Here is a 25,189-nt window from a genome sequence, read left to right as displayed (position 1 = left end):
ATGTTTTGGTATTTGCCAGGTACTTGTATTCTGGATTGGCCACTGACCTTTTTGTTTTTTGGCCACTGACTGAAACAGGATGCTGGGCTTGATGAAACCTTCAGTCTGACTGAGTATTGTAACTTCTTATGTTTTTATGTGCTCTTTCTGGCTAGGCAACTCTGATTCAGAAGAGGATCATAGGTTGTTGGAGGAGGTCATGCTGTAGTTAAAGGATTGGGTAGCAGAAAACTCTGAGAATCTAGTTGGTGTCCTGTGACTCTGCAGCCTTTTACCTCATGGGATTTGCTGTCCCATCTTGTAGCCTTGTGCTCATAACCTAGACTCTCTTTGCCACTCTGGCATTTTCCCTTCTCCTTTATGGTAATCTCTCCACCTGAACTACATGCTCATTTCCTAGTTCTCATTACATGCTATTCTGGCACTCACTTTCAGATGTAGATGAAGTTCCCAGATGCTCCACAGCAAAACTTGACCCTTCATTTGAATGTGTCTTATGTCTGCTTGATACCTTGCCTTTAATTACTTCATAGATATTGATTCCAGATTACCTTGAGTGGAAGGTCTGTGTTTTAAGATGCAGGGTTTCCCCTACCTCAGTGGCTATCATCTTAGCTGTCCTTGTTGGCCCTCTACCCAGGAAGGCCCCCATGTCTGCCTGCATTTGTGATTAGAGCAATTAATTGTTCCAGGGACTGCTTATTGACTGACTGGTGTAGGTTGTTTTGTGGGACTTATCAAGAGTTTCTGGTCTTGGACATTAGCTGATCTGCCTTTTGTGAGCCTCTCTCTGCAGCTGTAGCTACCATACTGTCTGGACCCATGGTAGTCTCTATATGCCCAAATTGCATGGCCTTCCATATTTCTCCCTTTCAAGCACCACATACAGAGCTACAGGGAGCAGGCAGGCTGTTTCCAGCTCTTTGCCAGTTATCTCTGTGTTGGCCAGTTGATCCCAGGGTGCATTTACTGACAATGGCATTTTGGAAGCAGGAGAGAGAAATTTTGGCTCCAGGGTGTTGTCAAACTACTTTTGGAGTGACATGGAGTTAGTATATCTTGGTGGTGACCTTGGCACCTGGTCCTACCTGTTCACATGCTGGCTAGTTCTTGACCACTCTCCACCAACAGTTTCCTGTGATATGGCTGTCCTCTCATAGAAGCAAGGTGCTTCAGGGTAAGAAAGCCATGACAGAACCTGGGTGATCCATGTCTTTAATAGCCAACACAGCATGTTTCCTCTTGGGCTGATGGGGAATTGGGCAGATACACAAGGAAGATGACCATCCAGAAAGTACCTGTAGTCTTCTTGCAGTTGATAGTGAAGGGATGTCAGACACAGAAAGATCAGCACTACTCAGGTGGGCTAGGTTTGCGGAGGATGACATTTTCTGTGTTTGTGGAACAGCTCTAGCTGGCATCGGCAGTGTATAGGATAACATGGAGACTGTGGGAAAGAGCGTAGCAAAACAAAGGCAAAGAATCCAGCTTCTCTCCCCCCCCCCCCCCCCCCCCCCCATAAATTCACCCTGCCAACCGCCAGCCACTTTTCCTATTGCATCCTTAACAGGTCTTGGCATCCTAGCTGGCATCATGGGAAGAATGAGGAGGAGACGTAGGTGTTCTATTTCATTAAACAAAAACAAGAAATAAATTGAGATAAGATGTCACTAATGCTTGAGAGGTGGGCTTCTTACTTTGTTTCTGAAAGAAATCTGTTCTTTCCATGAAACGTCATGCTTATGTGGCATAAAGTGGCCTCCTATTTTTCCCTCACTGCAGCTTTGTAAAGAATTTCATTGCTTTACTGGTAATATTTTCTTTAGGTAATACTGTTGCAGGTTGGTTGTCACTTTCAACTCTTGACTTGTATAAAAGTCAAATGAGCAAGGAGATAAAAGAACTTTGTGAAAGGTAGGTTTGTGAAACTCATTTGCAAACAGCATTAGTAGTTATCGCTTAGAATTTTGTATATTTTGTTCATTGTTCTAACTTGCAGTATTTCTGCTGTTGATATGTTTCAGAGAAAATCAGTGGAATTCTGGACTCAAGTTATGATGACATCTGTAAAAGCTTTAAGTGCAAACAAGAGGAAAATGTGACACTTCAGTGCATGCAGGAAACTGAAAAAATATCTGCATGTATAGTAACTTCAAAAGATGGCCCCTTACCTGTGTTTAGTAATGAACTAGTTCATTTGACTCCCAGGAAACCGGACATAGAGACATCAAAGAAACAGTTGCATTTTCAAGGAATCAAGATAGGAGAAGTACTAGATTCTGGAAAGAGAAAATGTATAATGTATGAAAATGAGCACCCTGGCCAACCTGACTTATCCTTCATATCAACTGCAAATATGCAGAATAAGGTTGTGTATGCCACACAGTACCTAGATGAGAGAATCCATTCTGAGAAACCAACAGAAATGATAAATGATAGTAATAAATTTAATTCTACAGATGCCATTGTTCCATATCTTACAAACAAAAAATCGTTTATTAGTTCCCCAGTTTTATTATATCAACAAGGTGTTAAATGCAAATTGCAAAAGAACTCAATGAAAGATAGTTTATTCTCTAGCTTGAATTCAAGAACACCAATATTGACTTCAGGAAGTTCTGATGAGGGTATCTCACCAATGTTGGCTATACTTAACAAGTCTGCACATGTTTTATCAGACAAAGAGGAGGAACTTCCAGATTTTGAGGATTATTTTTCACCCACTAACTTGAAAGAAACCAAAACAAAATTCACCTGGCTTTCTTTAAGAGCAAAGTTGAGCAAATCGCCCAGCCCTCCTCTAAGAGGGCTGGGAAAAAAGGAACTTTCAAGGAGTAAAAGAAAAAAATCCCCAGAAGATACTGTCAAACAATGTCATAAGAGTAACAAAAAATCCAGAAATGTTCCAAGTAGCAATAGGGTGCCCAAACAAACTATAAATTCACAATCTGAATTAATTTCAAGTGACATATCAGATGACAAATATGATAAAACCTTGGGAGCTTCTAATTGCTCTCTTGGTTCTGAAACAAACAAACAATCTTGCATATTGAATGCCAATATTAGTAGATTTCCAGCTGGATGTGACTCATTCAACAGAAATAACTTCTTACAAACTATAATACCATCTGACTTTGAATCCACTTGTGAGACTTCATCACCAGCTTCAAAAACATTGGCAACTCATGTGGAGAATGCTGTTCCAGCTAAAGCATTGAATGGTTTGCAAGGCAGAACCAAGCTGAATGCCCTTGAGGCACGAGAACAGGAACTAATTTTGACAGACTGCACAGAGCTAGCATGGTCTACAGGAGAGAGAGAGAAAATTCTACAAAAAAGATTCAGTAAAAGTATGTGAATTTTTCTTAATCCTGGTAGTGATTAAATATATTACTGTGAACATTGTTAGAAGCAACCAAATGGGGTCAATATATTCATATTAAAAGTAGTTTTTATGTACTGGACTTTATATAAAAAAAAAAGAATTGGACTTTTAAAAATTATATTGTAGGTTACATATTAAATGTTAGCATAATTTAGCATACTGTTAATACACTTGAGTTAATAAACAATTGATTAACTTAATTCACTGTATTGTTGAAACTAGTAAATATAACTTCTGCCACCTTCAGATAACAGTTCTAATTAAGTTGATGTTCTATTGGCAACAAAAAATTTCAGAGATTGCTTTCCAAATTTAATTAGTAGAAAATCTGTGAGACTATGAATCCAGACTTCCTTTTATAATAAGGAATTTTGTTTCATTAACATTTTCTATTGGTAAGATTTTTAGATCACAGGGATTATGGTTTTTGCAAATCACTTATTTACAGTAGAAGATTTGTGATTCCTAAAGCAGTGTTGAAGATCAGCACATAGTCACCAATATACTTTTTGTAAAATAATGATTTTGGGACTATATCATAAGAACACAAAGCTCAGTGTCCTGTTTCCAACAGAGGCCAAACGAGGCCACAAGAATCTGGCAAGTACCCAAACACTAAGACGATCCCATGCTACTGATAGCAGTAATAGCAGAGGCCATTCCCTAAGTCAACTTGATTAATAGCAGTTTGCTAGCATGTAGCCAGATGGACTCAGGACCAATGGTTATTGTGCTCTTCTGCTAGCAGATGGGAAACGGAGTCAGATTTCCAAGCTGACATCACTCTAGATATACCCCTGCAGTAACCTCAGCTCTTTAGTATCTCACCGTCTCGTAGCAGATGCAGACACTATCCCACACACTAGAATAGTGTTAAGAATTACAGCAAAGAAGAAAATTTACCTTTCCTAGCGTGTAGCAGATGGACTCAAAACAAATGGGTATAGTGTGCTCGTGCTAGCAGTTGGAGACGGATCTGACGTCAGCACGGGTACATATACTCCCGCAGGAAGTGCAGCAATTCAGTAATTTCCGTCTCCAAAGCAGTTTGGAGCTACCCCACGCTCGCTGAGCATGTTTCCAAATTCTAACGACTAAATTCCTAGAAGAAACCAATTGAAGCATGCCCCGCACTCCTGTGGTGATACCACTCACCCAGTTGAGTTTCCCGAGCTGACTTCCGTGGTCCCTCGGAAGCGAGAGCCTCGGTCCAGTGGCCGGTTCGAGGCAGGGACCTAGCCCCCAAGTGAGAAGGGCTCGGGCGCGGCTTGGCCCCCGAGCGAGACGAGTTCGGGCGCGGCCTGGAGGCAGCCTCGGTCCCGGTGTGGACTTGGCCCCCGAGCGAGACATCTCAACATCGGCAGACTGCTGTCCAGATACCTGGAAATGTCAGAAGCAGTACGAAAGACGGACCACCTGTTCGTCCTGCACAGCGGGAAGAAGCAAGGGGAAGCGGCCTCACGGCCAACCATCGCCCGCTGGATTAAAGAAGTTATCAAGGCAGCCTACATAGAGGCGGGAAAACCACCGCCTCTATAGGTCAAGGCTCATTCTACCAGAGCACAATCGGCCTCTTGGGCAGAAGCTAAGCTGCTGTCGCCTGCAGAGATATGTAAAGCGGCGACGTGGTCCTCCCTCCATACCTTCTCCAGATTCTACCGTCTGGACGTCCAGGCCAGGGAGGACACAGCATTTGCAAGGGCAATCCTAAACGGTCCTCGGGCAGCCTCCCGCCCAGTCCGGGAGTAGCTTTTGTACATCCCATTTGTTTTGAGTCCATCTGCTACACGCTAGGAAATGTAGAGATTACTTACCTGATAATCTCGTTTTCCTTAGTGTATGCAGATGGACTCAGCATCCCGCCCGGCTGCCATCATACATGGGGATTCACCGACTCACGGTAAGCCATGTTTTCTTATAATAGGCCATACACCCTGCTGGGTGTCGACGCCTTCCGGTTGAGAACACTGGCGGTCTCCAGCTACTATCAATCGGTCAGGGTAATCCTGTTCATTTAATCGATCGGTCAGCTATAGCTTTGCAAGGAAGATTACTGAATTGCTGTACTTCCTGCGGGGGTATATGTTACCCGTGCTGACGTCAGATCCGTCTCCATCTGCTAGCACGAGCACACTATACCCATTTGTTTTGAGTCCATCTGCATACACTAAGGAAAACGAGATTATTAGGTAAGTAATCTCTACATTAAGGAAGATCGAGCCCCGCTCTCCTGCGGTGATACCTAAGGATCCCTCCCTCAGTCGAGAATTCCTGAGGTTGATCTCAGATATCCCTCAGAGGTGTGCCTTGGTCTGGTAGCTGGTTCCCGATGTGGACTTAGCCCCCAGTGTGGCTGAAAGGCAGCAAGTGTAGAAACAAGTGTGGTGGTGAAGGTAAAGCCCTCTCCCCCCACAGCTGGAGACAGTCCGACATGATCGGTAAGCAGAGACCAGGTAAGAAAAAAACCTTTAAATTTAGGTTTCCGGTCTCAGGAGCTTGGATTGCTATTCCGAATTAGTCCCTGGCGAGGTTAGAAGGGAGCACCAATCGGGTAGACCGGCCTTCATTGGGCTAAGCCCCGATCCTGTGCAAGGGTCCACACACGTGGGGACCCTCGTGGGGCGCCATCTTCCCTTCTCGACCGCCGGTGTGTGCGGGGCATGCCGGCCGAGGCGCCTTACTTGCGCACGTCCAATACAGATGCGCGCACAGCTGAACGCACCATGTGCGCATATCTACACGCACAGCCGTGTTTACAACTGCATGCGCGCAAACACATAGAGACAATGGCACCGGCACCCAAGACGACCAGAAGGCACTCTCTTCGCACAGCCTGCCACATAATTTTATTTATTTATTTAAAAACTTTTATATACCGGTATTAGTATGCATACATCATACCGGTTTACAATGTAACTTAAAAGGCAGAAATTACAATGAACAGGGAGGGCGAACAAGGAGGAGTATACAAAGAGCAGGAGGTGGAGGAATTAAAGCAATAAATAAAACTGCAACGGACTATTTACAGGAATATACAAGGCGTAGGCAAGATACTTGCGGAAGTCAGTGTGCTTAATCAGGGTAGGCTTGTCGGAAGAGCCATGTTTTAAGTTTTTTTCTGAACTTGGCGTAACATGGCTCTAGCCTGAGAGTGGTAGGGAGGGCGTTCCATTGTTTAGGGCCTGCAATGGATAGTGCACGGTCCCTAGTAGAGGAGAGGTGGGCTTTTTTCAAAGGGGGAATGGAGAGTGTGCCTTTGTTGACAGTGCGAGTGGGTCGTTCAGTGCGTATAGGACGAAAGGGTTCATCCAACCAATTGGAATTGTGCGAGTGGATGGACTTGTGCACTATGGTTAGAATTTTGAAGAGAATTCGGGATGCGATGGGGAGCCAGTGGAGTTCTTTGAGTATAGGGGTAATGTGATCAGCTTTCCTTGAGTTGGTGATGACCCTGGCGATGGCATTCTGGAGCATTGTAAGGGCTTGGTGGTGGAGGAGGGTAGGCCGAGGAAGAGGGCATTACAGTAGTCCAGCTTTGAGGAAAGGGTGGCTTGGATGACGGTGCGGAAGTCATGATAGTGGAGGAGGGGTCTGAGTTTCTTCAGGATGTGAAGCTTGAAGAAACCTTCTTTGAGGATGGAGTTGATCTGTTTTTTGAGATTGAGTTGTTGATCTATGATAACCCCAAGGTCTCTTACTGTGGGTTGGGGTGTTATGATGTTGAAAGCTGGATCGTTGGAGATCGGTGGTTTGGGAGGGAGGTGAGGAGAGATAAGGAGCAGCTCTGTTTTGGAGGAGTTTAGAGCAAGGTGGATGTTGGTGAGGAAGTCATTTATGTTGGCAAGACATGTGTTCCAGAAGGCAAGGGCATCTGAGAGAGAGTTGTGAATGGGAATGACTATTTGAACGTCATCTGCATAGAGGTAGAATTTGAGGCCGAGGTCTGTGAGGAGCTGACATAGAGGTGTGAGATAAATGTTGAAAAGGGTGGAGGAGAGGGAGGAGCCTTGTGGGACACCTTGAGAGCCGCACAGCCTGAATTGGAGTCCTGCCTTTGTCAACATTGCGAAGAAGCCCAGGGGGAACCATAGCCTGGCCCCTTACTGTCGAGAGATGGTTCTGGAACTACTGACGATAGCTCCCCGGACCTATGCATCTCAGAGATGGCTTCCCCACAGGAGGGCACCTCTGGGGCCCCTACTCAGACTCCCCCTGGGGTTAACATGGACCCAGGGACCTTCTCCTGGTTGGAATTTTTCCAAGGGCTGCAAGCCTTCGTTCAGGCGCAATCAGCCCCAGCTGTGCCCCAGGCTCAACCCCCGCCGGAAGCACAAGATCCTCCCGGCTCGGACGCCTCGAGACATGCTTTGCCTAGCCAAGAACTTCCCTAACAAGGATCCAGACACCTCAGATGAGTGACTCCCTGGAAGAAGGAGAAATCCCTCCAGGAATGGAACCATACCGACCCATGCTTCGCTTCTTCCACAAGGACGAATTTCCAGCCCTTGTTTCCCAGACTCTGTAGATGCTGGGTATTCCTAGCACGGACCCTATGGCAGAACCAAAGCAGAACCCCATCTTGGTGTCCCTTCGTAAGGCCTCATGCTACTTTCCAATGATGGAAGCCATCCAGGAACTGATTGACCTGGAATGGGATGCCCTGGAGGCCAGCTTCAAAGGGGGTCGGGCCTTGCAAGCCCTATACCCTCTAGAACCAGCGACCAAGGAATGCCTGCATTTCCCGAAAGTGGACGCCATGGTCTGTGCCGTCTCAAAGCGAACGATTCCCGTTGAGGGAGGGGCTGCATTGAAGGACACTCAGGACAGATGATTGGAATTCATCCTTAAGCAGGCCTTCGACGCAACAGCAATGACATTGCAGATTGCTTCCTGCTGCGCACTGGTGGCACGTTCCTGCTTGTTCCTCGAGAGAGAGGCAAATAACTCTAATGTATACTGGTGAGTGACGATGGAACCTACAGCAGCCTTCCTCACAGACGCAAGCTCAGACCTGGTGTGCACCTCAGCCAGGGGCTGAATTGGTCTGCAGACGCGACATCTAAAGCAAATCTCACAAGAAATGCCTCTTAAAGGATCTCTCTTGTTCGGAAGCAAATTGGAGAAGTTAGCAAGCAAATGGGGCGAATCCCCAGTGCCTCTGCTACCAGAAGATAGGAGTAAAAGATCTCAGCGTCCCTCCCCCAGAAGAACTAAGGGCAGAGGATTGCAGCGCTTTAGATCCTACAGGAACTCGCAGTTCCAGGCACCTCCAGAAGATCCCAGCCCATTTAGAACAGACAGACCAAGAGGCGAGCAGGCCCGGGGGCAGGCTTCAGCCATGCTCCACAAAGAGAATGGGCCGACCCATCCACAGCAAGAGGATATAAAGGCTCGACTTGATGTCTTCCTCCAAAGATGGGTCGAGAGAAAGTCGGACAAAAGGTTCTAAACATCATTCGAGAAGGTTACTTTCTGGAGTTCCACAGCATCCCTCGAGACAAATTTATGATGTCACCCTGCCACTCCCACTTCAAGAGACTGGCAGTACAAACCACTCTGACAAGACTACTCAGTCTGAAGGCAATAACTCCGGTTCCCATGCCCCAACAAAATATGGGGCGCTATTCCATCTATTTTATCGTTCCCAAGAAGGAAGGATCATTCCAGCCCATCTTGGATCTCAAGAACGTCAACTGTCATCTGCAGGTTCTACACTTCTGCATGGAAACTCTTTGCTCTATAGTAATGGCTGTACAACCGGGAGAGTTTCTAACCTCCCTGGACCTCTCCGAAGCCTCCCTTCACATCCCAGTCCATAAGGGGTCACCAGCGCTTCCTGTGCTTTGCGATACTAAGTCACCATTACCAGTTCTGAGCACTACCCTTCGGCCTAGCAACCGCCCCTAAAATCATGGTGGTTGTGGCGGCAACACTGAGGAAGGAAGGGATCTTGGTACACCCTTACCTGGACGATTGGCTAATCAGGGCAAAGTCTTCGGAAGAGAGCCGGCAGGTGACCAGCAGAGTCAAGAGCCTACTGCAGCAGCTCAGTTGGGTCGTGAACACTGGCAAGAGCAGCCTGCAGCCCTCTCAATCGCTAGAGTACCTGGGGTCGTTTGAACACCAAACAGAACAAAGTCTTCCTCCCTCCTCCAAGGAGAAGGAAACTGATGGAACAATTACGATGATGGATGACCAATGCACGTCCCAAGGTTTGGGACTATCTTCAAGATCTCGGCCTCATGGCATCAACCCTGGAGGTCGTTTCTTGGGCAAGGGCCCATATGCGACCGCTCCAGCGTCTTTACTGTCACAGTGGAACCCATTGTCCCAGGACTGTTCTCCTCCAGCTACCAGCAGAGGTACATTCTCAGCTCCAGTAGTGGCTATAGGAAGACTACCTAAGCAGAGGAGTAAGCCTATCCCCACCAAACTGGGTCTTGCTCACCATGGATGCGAGCCTGTGAGTTTGGGGAGCCCACTGTCAGGAACTGACGGCCCAGGGACAATGGAACAAGGAAGAGGTGGAATGGAACATAAACTATCTGGAAATTCGAGCAGTCAGACTAGCGTGCCTGAGCTTCAGCCACAGACTCCGAGGCAAAGCAATTAGAGTTATGTCGGACAGCAGTTGCTTACATCTACCACTGGTGAGGAACCAAGAGCCAGCAGGTGTCTCTGGAGATAGACCCTCTCATGGCATGGGCGGAGATAAACCTACAAGGGATCTCGGCCTCACACATCGAAGGAAAAGACAACATTTCAGCAGACTTCCTCAGCAGAGAGAGCCTGGGATCCGGGGGAATGGACGCAGTCAACCACAGCCTTCAAACTGATAGTGAATCGCTGGGGCCTCCCAGCCATGGATCTACTGGCCACCTGTCTCAGTGCCCAAGTTCCCAGGTTCTTCAGCCACAGATGAGAGCCACAATCCCAAGGAATCGACGCTCTTGTCCAGACTTGGCCAGAGAAAGACCTACTGTATGCTTTCCCTCCATGGCCACTACTGAGCAGGGTCATCCGCAAGATAGAACATCACAGGGGACTAGTTTTACTAGTGGCCCCGGATTGGCCAAGACGACCGTGGTACGCAGACATGCAAAAACTACTTGCTGGGGACTCTTTGTACCTACCTCCACACAAGGACCTTCTCCGGCAGTACCAGATTCTCCAAGAAGATCCGCCTCTATTCTCTCTTACGGTCTGGCCATTGAGAGGAATCGCCTGAAGCGCGGTTACTCAAAGGCTGTGATTGACACCCTGCTCCTAACACGCAAGTTCTCCACATCCCTGTCATACATAAGGATCTGGAGAGTATTTTGAAGCCTGGTGTGAGGACCGTGGGATTCTCCCGTAGACAGCCAAGATTCCCATGATTCTGGAGTTCCTACAGAACGGTATGAAGAAGGGGTTGTCACTCAACTCCCTCAAGGTCACTGTCCTGCTTCAGAGCTGAAGTAGACAGTATCCGGCTATCAACCTATCCGGATTTGTCCCACTTCCTGAAGTGGCCGGTGCTTCTATGGAATCTCAACTAGTATTAGACTTCCTAGCTGGGGCTTCCTTCAGATCAACACGCGGTCTGCTACGTGCCTCTTAACATTGAAGACTACATTCCTGTTGGCAATATGTTCAGCTCGTCGTATCTCCGAACTACAGGCACTATCCTGTCGGGAACCGTTCCTTAGCTGCACGCCTGGAGCCATACAACTGCGCACTGTCCCCTCCTTTCTACTGAAAGTGGTTTCCAAGTTTCACTTGAACTAAACAATCTGCTAGCATCTCCAGATGACCATAAGGACTCTGTAGACTCACGCCTTCTTCGTCATCTAAATGTCTACAGACTCCTAGTACGGTACCTGGAAAAATTGGAACTGATGCGCAAAACATACTGCTTGTTCATTCTTCACAGCAAGAAGAAACAAGGAGAAGCTAGCCTACATAGAGGCAGGAAAGCCCTTACCTCTACAGGTTAAGGCTCATTCTATGAGGACCAGGCAGTCTCTTGGGCAGAAAACAAGCTGCCGAGATCTGTCGGGCGGTGACGTGGTCCTCCATACACACCTTCTCCAGGTTCTACTGCCTGGATGTTCAGGCCTGAGAAGACACAGCTTTCGCAAAGGAGGTATTAAGTTGGGCACGGGCAGCCTCCTGCCCTGTCCGGGAGTAGCTTTTGTACATCCCATTGGTCCTGAGTCCCTCTGGCTACATGCTAGGAAATGGAGAAATTATTTACCTGATAATTTAATTTTCCTTAGTGTAGACAGATGGACTCAGCATTCCGCCCACGGCTGCCCCAGAAAAGGAGAACCTCTGATAACAAACCTCGAGACTAAGTAAATATGGGTAAATCGCTGCCTACCCCTAGTTCAAGACACCCACAGTTTGGCCGGTGTCGGTATTAATTGGTTGAGTGCACTGGCGGTCTCCAGTTTGGAAATTAGTTGAACCAGTTCACGTTCTAATCAAGTTTAATCAAGTTATTTAAGCAAAGATATATCCACAATGGCTTTTCGAAGAGAATACTGAAGAGCTGAGGTTACTGCAGGGGTATATCTAGATTGACGTCAGCTTTGAAATCCGACTCAGTCTCCCATCTGCTAGCAGAAGAGTGCAATACCTATTGGTCCCGAGTCAATCTGTCTACACTAAGGAAAACGAAATTATCAGGTAAGCAATTTCTCCATTAATGGATTTCTCCTCCAAGAACTTATCCAAACCTTTTTAAAACGCAGCTACACTATCTACACTAACCACATTCCCTGGCAACAAATTCCAGAGCTTAATTGTGCATTGAGTGAAAAAGAATTTTCTCTGATTAGTCTTAAATGTGCTACTTGCTAACTTCATGGAGTGCCCCCTAGTTTTTCTGTTATCCGAAAATGTAAATAAGATTCAGATCTACTTGTTCAAGACCTCTATCATATCCCCACTCAGCCGTCTCTTCTCCAAGTTGAACAGCCCTAACCTCTTCAGGCTTTCCTCATAGGGGAGCTTTTCCATCCCTTTATCATTTTGGTCACCCTTCTCTGTATCTTCTCCATCGCAACTATAACTTTTTTGAGATGCAACGACCAGAATTGTATGCAGTATTCAAGGTGCAGTCTTACCGTGGAGAGAGAGAGGCATTATGACATATTCCGTTTTGTTAACCATTCCCTTCTTAATTCCTAACATTGTTTGCTTTTTTGACTACTGTTGCAGCACACTGAGCCAACGATTTCAAAGTATTATCCACTATGAAGCCTAGATCTTTTTCCTGGGTGGTAGCTCCTAATATGGAACCTAACATCGTGTAACTACAGCAAGGGTTATTTTTCCCTATATGCAACACCTTGCACTTGTCTACATTAAATTTCATCTGCCATTTGGATGCCCAATCTTCCAGTCTTGCAATGTCCTCCTGCAATGTATCACAATCTGCTTGTGATTTAACTACTCTGATAATTTTATATCATCTTCAAATTTGATTACCTCACTCGTCGTATTCCTTTCCAGATCATTTATACATATATTGAAAAGCACCGGTCCAAGTACAGATCCCTGAGGCACTCCACCGTTTACCCTTTGCCACTGAGAAAATTAACCATTTAATCCTACTCTCTCTTTCCTGTCTTTTAACCAGTTTTTAATCCAAGAAAAGACATCGTCTCCTATCCTATGACTTTTTAGTTTTCTTAGAAGCTCTTAGAAGCCTCTCTTAGCTTCTGAAAATCCAAATACACTACATCTACTGGTTCACCTTGATCGACATGTTTATTAACCCCTTCAAAAAAATGAAACAGATTTGTTAGGCAAGACTTCCCTTGGGTAAATCTATGTTGACTGTGTTCCATTAAACCATGTATTTCTATATGCTCTGTGATTTTGATCTTTAGAATAGTTTCCACTATTTTTCTCGGCACTGAAGTCAGACTCGCTGGTCTACAGTTTCCTGGATCACCCCTGGAGCCCTTTTTAAATATTGGTGTTACATTGGCCCTCCAGTCTTCAGGTACAATGGATTTTTTTAAAAAAATTTTATTTATAGAATTTTCAAAAGTTACACAAATACTTCTTTTTTGCAATAAGAAAGAAAACTAAGTGCAATCTTCCAAATTAATATAACATTTAGAGGTACACTAATACATCAGTTATCTTCTATAATCAAGGAAATTTAAGTGAAACTATCTTAAATCATGAGCTATATTCAGAAACAAAATTAAGGAAGATAATAGTGCAACGTTACTGCCCCTTCTCTATTCTATAGCCGGTATTTCATTAACAAGGAAACTTTTAAGATGCTCTGGGTCATCAAATTGAAAATATTTCCCCTCGAGTTTTACAACACATCTACAAGAGTACTTCAAAAGGAACCCCCCCCCCCCCCCATCTATTACTTTTTTTCTCAATTGCAAAAACTTCTTGCTACGAAGCTGTGTACACTTTACTAAATCATGGAAAATCCAAATTTTTTGGCAGTAATACATTGTCTGTCTGTTACGGAAAAACAATTTCATTATATTATCTTTATCTATTGTGAATGCAAATTGGACCAAAAGTATACCGCTATTTTTAGCCTCAAGGTCCTCATGGGACTTTTGTAACAAATCATAGATATTTAAGGAATTATCTACCCCAACATTCTTAAGTTCTACTACCTCTCCTTGTTGAGCTGATTGAATTTCCTCTTGTCCACCTTTCCTGGTACCTACATAATAAGCTCTTATAATAACCGGTACACATTTTTTTGGGGATATTCAGAACTTGTATAACATAATTCTTAAACAATTCCATTGGGCTCATTTGTTTTATAATGGGAAAATTAATAACTCTTAGATTTAAGATTCTAATTGAGTTTCCTAGAATTTCAAATTTTTTCTGAAACTCATCTTCGGTCTTAATTTGATGGCTCTGTATTTTCTCAACTTGCATCAAATGTTTTTCTATTCCTTCCATTTCTTTTTGTTGTTTCTCATTTTTTTCCATATTTTTGCTTTAAAGAGTTATTAATTTCCTTAACATCAATTAGATTAGTAATAGAAGCATCAATTTTAGCCATGTAATTCCACAATGTTTCTAATGTTACATTGGTAGGTTTCATCATTGCTGTAGATTTTAAAACTGCTATATCTTGCTTTTTTTTTTTTTTTCCTTTAAGAGGATTCTCTACTTTTGGAATACTTTCTAATTTAGGATTAGAAATCAAACTTTCTAACTCTCCCAATCCAGATGACTCATTCATATCCTGACCCTCCAGATCTGTTATCATCCACTATTTTCTCTGGCATATTTACAGTTCCATATCCATTCCCTGGAATTTCTAAAGGGTTGCACCCTTCCTTTCCAGGTGGTGGAGTAGCCGGTGCCCCTGGGCTTAAGGATGTTTCTTCGACTGAACCCCCTCCTAATGCGGTCAATTCCACAGGGGGGGTATCATGGGGCATCTCTAGCCATTCCATTACAGTCTTTTCCCTGGAGCTTATATCAACAGCACTAGAGGAAGGCCTCAATCTTGCTTTCCTTTTAGTGTGTGGCATTTTAGTGTAAGAAAACCAATAGAGGCAAAGAAAAAAAAAACAACTCTGCTCCAGGTATAAAGGGTAGGTAGACACCATTGCTATATTAGTAGGTTCCACTAAAATGGATTATTTTAATGATAGTTTACAAATTATAACTAACAGATCTGAAATTTCATTTTTGAGTTCCTTCAGAATCCCAGGATGCAAACCATCCGGTCTAGGTGATTTGCTACTCTTTAGTTGTCAATCTGGCCTACTACATCTTCCAGGTTCACAGTGATTTGGTTCAGTTCATCTGATTCATTACCCTTGAAAACCATCTCCGGAACTAGTATCCCCCCAACATTCTCATTAGTAAACACAGAAGCATAGATTTAATGTAGTCTTTCTGCAATGGCCTTATCTTCCCTAATAGCCCTTTTAACCCCTCGGTCATCTAACGGTCCAACCGACTCCCTGACAGGTTTCTTGCTTCGGATATGTTTTAAAAAAAAAAGTGATCTTCCAATTATTCTAACCTGAGAAACTACAGAAACAGTTTTAAAAAAACTGCTATATGGCATAGCTGGCGTTGTTACAGTTGACTAAGTTTTAAGTGTATTTTCAGGTCCAACCTAACCAGCTAGGACTGAAAACAGGCCTAAATCTAGTTGACTAGATTTAAGCTAGCTATCCCTGTATACAGAGATAACCAAACATTTAGCTGGTAAATTCCTACCCTACCATGCCTTCCACAAAACCCATTCTCACAGAACAAGCAGGATAGTAGTCTTCACATATGGGTGACATCACAGGATGGAGCCCAATCATGGAAAACTTCTGTCAAAGTTCCAGAACTTTGACTGGCCCCTACTGGGCATGCCCAGCATGGCACTAACCCTGCAGCCAGCAGGGGTCCCCCTTCAGTCTTCTTTTTTCCACGCAGCAGTAGCCTCGCGGTAAAGGAGCTCTGAAGAGATTCCTGACAGGAATTTTCCTCACGGAATTACTAAAAGTTAATTGCCCCACAGGGGTCCCCCCTCTAACTTTTCTCAGTCTGCAGTACTCCGGTAAGTTTTTACCTGTTTTTCCGTCGATTACTGTCTAGTTTGGCCCTCGCCGCCTACTGGCTATCGACCGTACCGCGGCTCGATTTTTTCCGATGGCCATGACGGGGTTTCGTAGGTGCCCGGACTGTACCCGCACCATGTCTATCACAGACCCCTATAAAGTCTGAATAATGTGCCTAGGACGCGAGCACAATGTCTTGACCTGCACCAAATGTGCCTTAATGAGACCGAAGGGTCGCAAGGCCAGAATGGAGAAGATGGAACTTCTCTTCCGTGCTCAAACCCTGACTCAGTCCATCGCATCGATGTCGTCTGAACCGGCACAGTCAACTCCGCGCCAGCATCGACCACCGACCGGTGATGACCGCCATAGACGACTTCTCGGCCATCGACACCCTCCACTCCCCCTCAGGATCGAGGGGATCATGGAGAAACATCGCCATCGACACCGGTAAGACTCAGACCATCGAGGGAGTGAAATCATCGACCTCGCCATCGTCCGAGCCGCTGTCGAAGAGACCCCGTCCAGGAAAGGCACCGACCATTTCTGGTCGGTGCCTTTCCTGGACGGGGTCTCTTCGAGTCCCCGAGGCAACCCTCACGCGATTGGGGATCGGGAGCCACGACTCCGCCTTTAATGGTGGTCCCTCCGGCTATGCCTCTGCCTCATTCTTCTGTTCTGGAGCCGCGGCTGATTGCTCCAGGTCTCCAAGAAGAACTGGACCGGATGGTTCAGGAGGCCATCGACAAGGTAATGCAACGTCTTCAGGTTCCTCCGACACCGGCACTGTCTGTGGAACCGATCATTGACCTGATTCTGGCAGCGCTGGCACCGCTGCTATCCAGGATGGAAGCGCTTATGAGCGCTTTTCCTCCGATGGTTCTCGGGTCTCTGGCTCCGATGCCCTACCCATTGACTGCGTCAACGGGAGGAGAAACACTGTTTCCCATACCTCCATCGGGAGCTCTGCCTCTGCCATCAGTGCCGATACGTTCCTCGCCACCGACCCATCCATCAGTGCCGATGCATCCGGCGCCACAGAGTCATCCATCGATGCCCTCTGCCTGCACCGGTGCTTTCGATGCCATCATCGGTACCTCCGATAATTCCTCCGATTCCCTCTGAGCCTAGACCGGACCTTCAGGTCTACAACCACCCTGTCTCCCTCTAGTTCCTAGAAGAGCAGGTGCTGATCCTTATGACACTTGGGATGATGACACTTCATCAGACACCGATGATTTACCTTCACCCACTGAAAGTAAGAAGTATTCTCCTCCAGAGGACATCTCCTTTATAAACTTTGTGAAGGAAATGTCCGAATTGGTCCCCTTCCAATTTCAGACTGAACAGGATGATAGGCACCAGATGATGGAATTGCTCCAATTCCTGGATGCCCCCAAGGTAATCACATCTATACCCATACATCAGGTCCTTCTCGATCTCCTCAAGAAGAACTGGGAACATCCTGGTTCAATTGCTCCAGTACACAGGAAAGCTGACACTACCTATCTGGTACAGTCATCCCTAGGTTTTCAAAAATCACAGCTTGATCACCACTCGGTCGTTGTAGCGTCTGCACAAAAAAGGTCAAAGAGATCAAAGCCTCACTCATCTGTTCCTCCTGGAAAGGAACAGAAGTTCCTAGATAACATTGGTCGCCGAGTAATCCAAGGGGCCATGCTCATCTTCCGAATTGCCGCCTATCAGCTTTATATGATCCAATATAGCAGGGTCATTTTTAAGCAGATACAGGACTTCTCAGACTCCCTGCCTCAACAATTTCAAGAACAATTACAAACCCTAGTCAACAAGGGTTTTGAGGAAGGCAAGCATGAGATTAGAACATCTTATGACATTTTTGACACTTTTCTACCAGAGTGTCTGCAGCTGCCATCTCAGCGAGGTGGTGGGCCTGGTCAAGTCTTCTGACCTTCGCCCGGAAGTACAAGACGGGTTATCCAACCAGCCTTGTGTCGGAGATAATCTGTTTGGCGAGCAGATTCAGCGGACGGTAGCAGAATTAAGACCATCATGAGACCATAAGACAGCTTTCTTTGATGCCTTCTGACTTCTCCTCAAAACAGCCCTTCAGAAAGGACTCTTAAGAAGTCATTCTTCCTTCCGAAGAAGTTTTACCCGCTACCATCCAGATCCCGTACCACAAGACCTTATCAAAAACTGCAGTCTCGTCAAGCTCATATACAAAAACCACAAGCAGCTCCTCAACCAGGACCTGCTTCAGGTTTTTGACTTCCACTTAGAGAGCAGCAGCTACATTCCTCTGTCGCACATACCAGTGGGAGGTCGATTGTGCACTTCCACAACATGTGGCATCCAATCACAGCCGACCAATGGGTATTGGCAATCATTTCTCAGGGTTACCATCTGAACTTTCTTGTCCTGCCACCGGACTCCCCACCTCTACAGACGTGGAGAACATCCAACCACTCCATTCTTCTGGAACAAGAGGTTTCCCTCCTTCTCCAGTCAAAGCAATAGAACCCGTTCCATACTCTCAGCAGGGCCTAGGGTTCTAATCCCGGTACTTCCTAATCCCCAAAAAATCGGGAGGTGTCCATCCTATTCTAGACCTACGGGCCCTCAACAAGTACCTTCAACGAGAAAAGTTCAAGATGGTCACCTTGGGATCGCTTCTACCTCTTCTACAAAGAGGAGACTGGCTCTGCTCTCTGGACCTCCAGGATGCATACACCCACATTATAACTCCAGCTCATCACAAGTTCCTGAAGTTTCTAGTAGGCCCCAAGCACTATCAATATCGAGTGCTCCCATTCGGCCTAGCGTCTGCGCCACGAGTCTTTACCAAATGCCTCGTACTTGTTGCAGCTTTCCTCAGAACCCAAGGTGTTCACGTCTACCCCTACCTGGACGATTGGTTAATCAGGGATCCCACTCAGCAATCTGATCTGTCGTCCCTCAATCTAACCTTACACACTCTAATTTCGCTAGGATTTCTCGTCAATTATGACAAATCCTACTTAGTCCCATCTCAAACCTTATCATTCATTGGGGCAGACTTGGACACCTTACAGGCAAAGGCTTTCCTACCTCGACAACGAGCACTGACTCTTGCGTCCCTTGCTCACCAGCTGCAGTCTCAGCACTCCGCGACTGCACGCCAATTTCTTGTCCTCCTTGGGCACATGGCGTCCTCAGTCCATGTCACACCAATGGCCCGCTTGGCCATGAAACTCATGCACTGGACTCTGAGGTCTCAATGGACTCAAGCTATTCAGCCTCCGTCAGCCATTGTCCACATAACAGACTCACTCCGTCTGTCCCTCGCCTGGTGGAAAAATCAGACCAATCTCCTCTAAGGATTGCCCTTCTAGGCTCCAAATCCTCAATTCATTCTAACTACCGACGCTTCCAACCTCGGGTGGGGAGCGCACGTAGCTGATCTGCAGACACAAGGCTCTTGGTCTCCAGAGGAAGCCAAACACCAAATACATTTCCTCAAACTTCGAGCAATCAGATATGCTCTCAGGGCCTTTCAGGATCGACTCTCAAAGCAAGTCATCCTGATTCAGACAGACAACCAGGTGGCAATGTGGTACATCAACAAACAGGGAGGCACAGGCTCCTTCCTTCTGTGTCAAGAAGCTGCGCAGATTTGGGAGGAAGCTCTCTCCCATTCAATGTACCTCAGGGCCACCTGGTTTCCGGGAGTACACAATGTCTTGGCAGACAAGCTGAGTCGTGTCTTTCAACCGCACGAGTGGTCTCTCAACCCCTCGGTAGCGAACTCAATCTTTCAACAATGGGGATATCCTCGGATAGATCTCTTTGCGTCCCTGCAAAACCGCAAAGTGGAGAACTACTGTTCTCTCATTCGCAGCAAACACTCAACCCAGAGACGCATTCTCCCTCTCTTGAAAACCGGTCTGCTCTACGCATTCCCTCCACTTCCTCTTCTCTCGAAGACTCTCGTGAAGCTCCGTCAGGACAAGGGAACCATGATCCTGATAGCACCTCACTGGCCACGCCAAGTGTGGTTTCCAATACTTCAGGACCTCTCCATCCGCAGGCACATTTCATTGGGAAAGGACCCGCTTCTGATCACTCAAAACGTCGGGTGCCTACGACATCCCAATCTTCAAGCCTTGTCCCTGACGGCATGGATGTTGAAAGGTTAATCCTTCAACCACTTAACCTTTCTGAGCCAGTTTCCCGTGTCTTGATTGCTTCACGGAAGCCTTCCACGAGAAAAGCTTACTCTTATAAATGGAAAAGGTTCACGTCATGGTGCTCTTCTCAGTCCCTTGACCTCTCTTCCTGTCCAATCCCGAAATTTCTGGATTATCTCTGGCATCTATCAGAGTCAGGTCTTAAGACTTCCTCCATTAGAATGCATGTCAGTGCGGTAGCCTCCTTCCATAAAGGTATCGGGGATGTCTCTTTAACCGTACACCCCCTTGTAACACGTTTTATGAAGGGGCTGCTCCACATCAAGCCTCCGTTACGTCCTCCGGCCCCTTCTTGGGACCTTAATCTGTTTTTGGGTCGGCTCATGAAACCACCATTCAAGCCTCTTCACTCTTGTGAACTTCGATATCTCACATGGAAAGTGCTTTTCCTTTTGGCTATCACTTCAGCTCGCAGAGTTAGTGAATTGCAGGCCCTAGTTACCTATCCGCCTTACACTAAACTTCTGCAGGACCGGGCAGTACTCCGCACTCACCCGAAATTCTTACCTAAGGTAGTTTCGGATTTTCATCTAAATCAATCCATCATACTACCTACCTTTTTTCCCAGGCCCCATGCCAACCCAGGAGAAACAGGCTCTGCATACACTTGTCTGCAAATGGGCTCTAGCGTTTTATCTAGACCTACAGGGAAAACATTCAATTGTTTCTCTTTCCACCCAAACAAGTTAGGGAAACCTGTGGGTAAGCAGACTCTCTCCTCCTGGTTGGCAGACTGCATATCCTTTTGCTACCAGCAAGTGGGCATTCCATTTCAAGACCATGTTAAAGCACACTCTGTGAGCGCCATGGCGACTTCAGTAGCACACCTACGATCGGTGTCGCTTCCTGACATTTGCAGGGCTGCCACCTGGAATTCCCTCCACACTTTTGCAGCCCACTATTGCTGGACAAAGCTGGAAGACAAGATTCCATCTTCGGCCAGTCTGTCCTTCGTAACCTATTTACAACGTGACATACCAACACCCTTCTGCCTGCCTGGTGGGGTTCAGGATGCCCTCTACCAAATTCCACCCCAGTTGTTGTGCCTGTTGCACGCCTTTGGGTACATTTGGTGCATGTTCGGACATCCTCAGCTTGGTATTCACCCATATGTGAGGACTACCATCCTGCTTGTCCTGTGAGAAAGCAAATGTTGGTTACCTGTAACAGGTGTTCTCACAGGACAGCAGGATGTTAGTCCTCACTAAACCCGCCCGCTGCCCCGTGGTGTTGGGTTCGTAACATTTTGTTTTATTTTTCGGCACTTTCTGTAGCTTTCAAATAAGACTGAAGGGGGACCCCTGCTGGCTGCAGGGTTGGTGCTATGCTGAGCCTGCCCAGTAGGGGCCAATCAAAGTTCTGGAAACTTTGACAGAAATTTTCCGTGATTGGGCTCCATCCTATGATGTCACCCACATGTAAGGACTAACATCCTGCTGTCCTGTGAGAACACCTGTTACAGGTAAGCAACATTTGCTTATTTTTATTAGCTAAATATAGCCATTTAATGAAATTAGTCTAAGAAATTGCCATACTGGTTCAAACCAAGAATCTATCAAGCTCAGCATCCTGTTTCCAACAGTGGCTAATCCAGGTTGCAAGTACCTAAACAGTTAAATCCTATGTTACTAATTCGGGTAAAAAGTAGTGGCTAATCCTTAAATTAGCCTGATTAAAAGCAGTTTATGAACTTGTCCAAATCCTTTTTAAACCTAGCTATGCTAACTCTCAACAATATCCTCTGGCAATGAATTTTAGATCTTAATTGTGTGTTGTGTGAGAGTTTTCTTTGATTTGTTATAAACAAGCTACTTGATAACTTCATGGAATGTCCCCTAGTCCAGAGCTTCTCAACTGTGCATGGCACACTGTTGTGCTGCAGTAAGATCTGTGCTGTGCCACTGTAATCTCCCGTCTCCCCTTTTTTGTCCACTGTAGTGTTGCACTGCAGCAGGGGTGTCGTTAGCTTCAGGCACATGGGGCCTGAGTCTGTCGCCTCGCTATTTTTTTTCGATCTCAGCTGGGCCCCGGCTGAAGAAAGAAGTCTATTAGGGTCTTGTGGCTGAGGAAAGAAAGTTCCTGGTTGTGTCTTTTCAATGCGGCCAAAGAAAAAATTGCCAAGTCAGCCTGGGCTGTTTGGCCAATGAGAATACATTGCTACGTTGCGACAGGTTGCTCTACCTAGACGTTCAATGCATGTTGTGGAAGAGAGATGGCTGCAAAAGGACCAAAGGGAAGAGACTGCTGCTACCGGCGAAATGCATATCCAGGGAGGAGAGAGAAATGTGATAGCTTGTGTGGGTGAGTGTGAGCAATAGCATCTGCGATACGTTGTGTGTGTGCAAAAGCATTTGTGAGCAGTAGCATGTGTGAAAATGTATGTGAGTGATGCTTGGGTCCAATGAGGTAAAGGGTAGATTTTAAATGACTCGTGAGCGTTAATCCCGGCGTTTACATGCGTGGTCAGATCTTTTTAATGCTGGACGAATTTCTGAAGAGGCCCAGCCACACGCGTAAACGCCAGCTTGCGAATAAGTGCCGGACTTTTTTGAAGGGGGGGGGGTGGTGCGGGCCACGACAGCGTAATTGATCTCTGTCCAAAGACCGGGCTGCCAGTGCGTGCAACTTATTTCAGCTCAGGAGCTGAATTAAGGTGTGAAACAAAAAAAAGAAAAAGGTAGGGTTTAGGGGGTGCGGAGGAGAGGGGAAGGGAGATTGTGCAGGGAACTGGTGAAGGCTGGAATGCGTTGCCGTGCGGAAATTGCAAAATCCCCCCCCCCCCCCCCCCCGCGTGCGCATCTGGCATGCAAGTGCACTCGGCCCACAGATTTTCTATCACATGCGCATATTAGAAAATTGGCGCATCCATGTGTGAGTACCAGGAAGTGCGCGCAGAGTGGAAAATCTATCTTTAACTGTTAATGTCTACATATCCCAGGAAGAGAGAGAGCATGCAAAAACATATAGGGGAGAGAGATCGTGAGAGGAAGTGTCTTTGTGTGTGTGAGAGAGAGAAGGATCTCTCACAGATGGTTGCGTGTGTGCCTGTGAGAGAGATTGGGAGCCTGCTTGTGTGTGTTTGCGAGAGAGAGAGCACGAGAGAAATATATTGAACTTATTTGTGTGTGTGTGCCTGTGGGAGAGAGACTGAGAGCTTGCTTAGCATGTGCCTGTGACAGGAATTGGGATCCTGCTTGTTTGTGTGCGTGCGAGACAGAGGGATTTGGAGCCTGCTGCTTTGTGTGCATGTGAGAGAGGGAGAGATTGGGAGCCTGCTTGTTTGTGTCTGTGAGTGTGTCTGAGAGAGAGAGAGAGGGATTTGGGAGCCTGCTTGTGTGTGTCTGTAAGAGAGAGGTATTGGGAAGTTTGCTGCTTGTGTGTGTGTCTGTAAGAGAGAGGTATTGGGAAGCTTGCTGCTTGTGTGTGTGTCTTTGAGAGAGAGAGGTATTGGGAAGCTTGCTGCTTCCCAATACCTGTGTGCCTGTGAGAGAGAGGGATTGGGAAGCCTGCCACTTGTGTGTGTGCCTGTGTGAGAGGGGGATTGGGGAGCCTGCTGCTTGTGTGTGTTCCTGTGAGAGAAGGATTGTAGAGCCTGCCTTGTGTGTGTGTGTCTGTGAGAGAGAGTGTGATTGGGGAGCCTGCTTGTGTGTGTGCCTGTGAGAGAGAGTGTGATTGTGGAGCCTGCTTGTGTGTGTGCTTGTGAAAGAGAAAAGGGATTGGGAAGCCTGCAAGTGTGCCTGTGTAAGCGTGTATGGCTGTGAAAGCCTGTGTCACAATCAGGCTCTCACAGGCACACATACCCACACACAATGTGTTTGAGGGAGAGAGAGCCAGTGTGTGTGAGAGCATAGGCATATATAAGAGAGGGAGTGAGTCAGGGAATCATTGTGTTGTGTATGTGAGAGAAAGAGAGAAGATGCTGTCCTCCCTCCCCTAATTCATGACTATCCCAGGGTGACTGGAAATCAAAAGATCCCAGGTATGGAAAGCAGCAGTTTTAGAAATCATTTTAATTATTGAGTTGTATTTGATGTTTCTGCTGTTTTGAAATATTTTGTTCGTGTTTTGGAAAATTTATAACAAGTTTTTTGTTTTTTTTTAAATTATTGGATGTTGGCTGTTTTAACATTTATTTTTGTATTAGTATGATTTTAATATTATGATTATTTTATACCTTGATCTTATTGCTTGGTTTTTGTGAGGAATGATTCTGTTTTTCCATTGTTGTATTGCATAATACAGTCAGGCTTGTGGTTTCCAGTTCAGGTTTTTGTTGGCATATTTCTATTTATACTTTGACCTTTCTATTTTGTTTTGGTGAGGGTCTGTCTTATAGAATGTTAATTCTTGCTGTGAAAATGATAGTGCTTTTCATCACTGGCTTTTATGGCATTATGGTCATCCCTTCTTCATTTCTGTTTTAACAGAGGTTTGTTCTTTATTAATTTCACCTGCATGCAGAAAGCAGTTTTGAATGTTGCGGAAAATATTTTTTCATACACAATTTATTTTCACTCCTGTTGATAGATATTAGGCAATTATTTTAAATAAGAGATGGACTTAGCCAATGTTTCCTTTAAGGATTGGGTTGCTGTGAGCATAAAAGTGATGGGCTTTTTGGATCAAAGAAAGTAGTGTTCAAAGGGTAATATAACCAAAAATGTATGCAAACCGTAAAGCAATCCTTAAAGGGAACACTTGGTGTTGGGGAGAAGGAGATTGGGATTGGGTTTAGAGAGAGAGAGTGCTTCTAGGATTGGTCCTTCAGGAAGGAAGGTAGTACTATTCAGTTTAGTTCAAAGTACATTTCCTGGCATTTTCACAGTCACATGACCAGTGACCAGCAGGTATGAATATATGCAACACTGTAAAATTGGTTGGGTACTTCATGAGGATCAGGCACACTTGAAAGCATGCCCTGATATAAAAATAGAGAAGCTTTGCCTAGTCCTTGTATTATCTGAAATAGTGAGTAAACAATTCATAATTAGCTGTTCTTTCCTCTCAAGATTTTATAGACCTCCATCATATCCCCTCTCAGCCAT

General features: G+C 45.8%; 1 protein-coding gene across 12 annotated transcripts in view; it reads left to right on the top strand.

Annotated features, from left to right (window-relative positions):
* The window catches only part of MCPH1 (microcephalin 1), a 714,835-nt gene that overhangs the window by 110,799 nt on the left and 578,847 nt on the right, over positions 1–25,189 (top strand). For 11 of the 12 annotated variants that reach the window (XR_003855670.1, XR_003855672.1, XR_003855671.1 and 8 more), the window contains one exon: positions 2,025–3,350. The exons of the other annotated variant lie outside the window; for it this stretch is intronic. Coding sequence is in view for 8 of the 11 variants with exons in the window: in XM_029595742.1 (XP_029451602.1) it covers positions 2,025–3,350 (1,326 nt within the window). In the remaining 3 variants the exon portion in view is untranslated. The remainder of the gene's footprint in view (positions 1–2,024; positions 3,351–25,189) is intronic. 12 annotated transcript variants of the gene reach the window in all.

Source organism: Rhinatrema bivittatum, chromosome 3 (assembly GCF_901001135.1).
Source record: "Rhinatrema bivittatum chromosome 3, aRhiBiv1.1, whole genome shotgun sequence".
NCBI lineage: Eukaryota > Metazoa > Chordata > Amphibia > Gymnophiona > Rhinatrematidae > Rhinatrema > Rhinatrema bivittatum.
The sequence above is the reverse complement of the archived record's forward strand: the minus strand, read 5'-3'. Positions and strand labels throughout refer to the sequence as shown.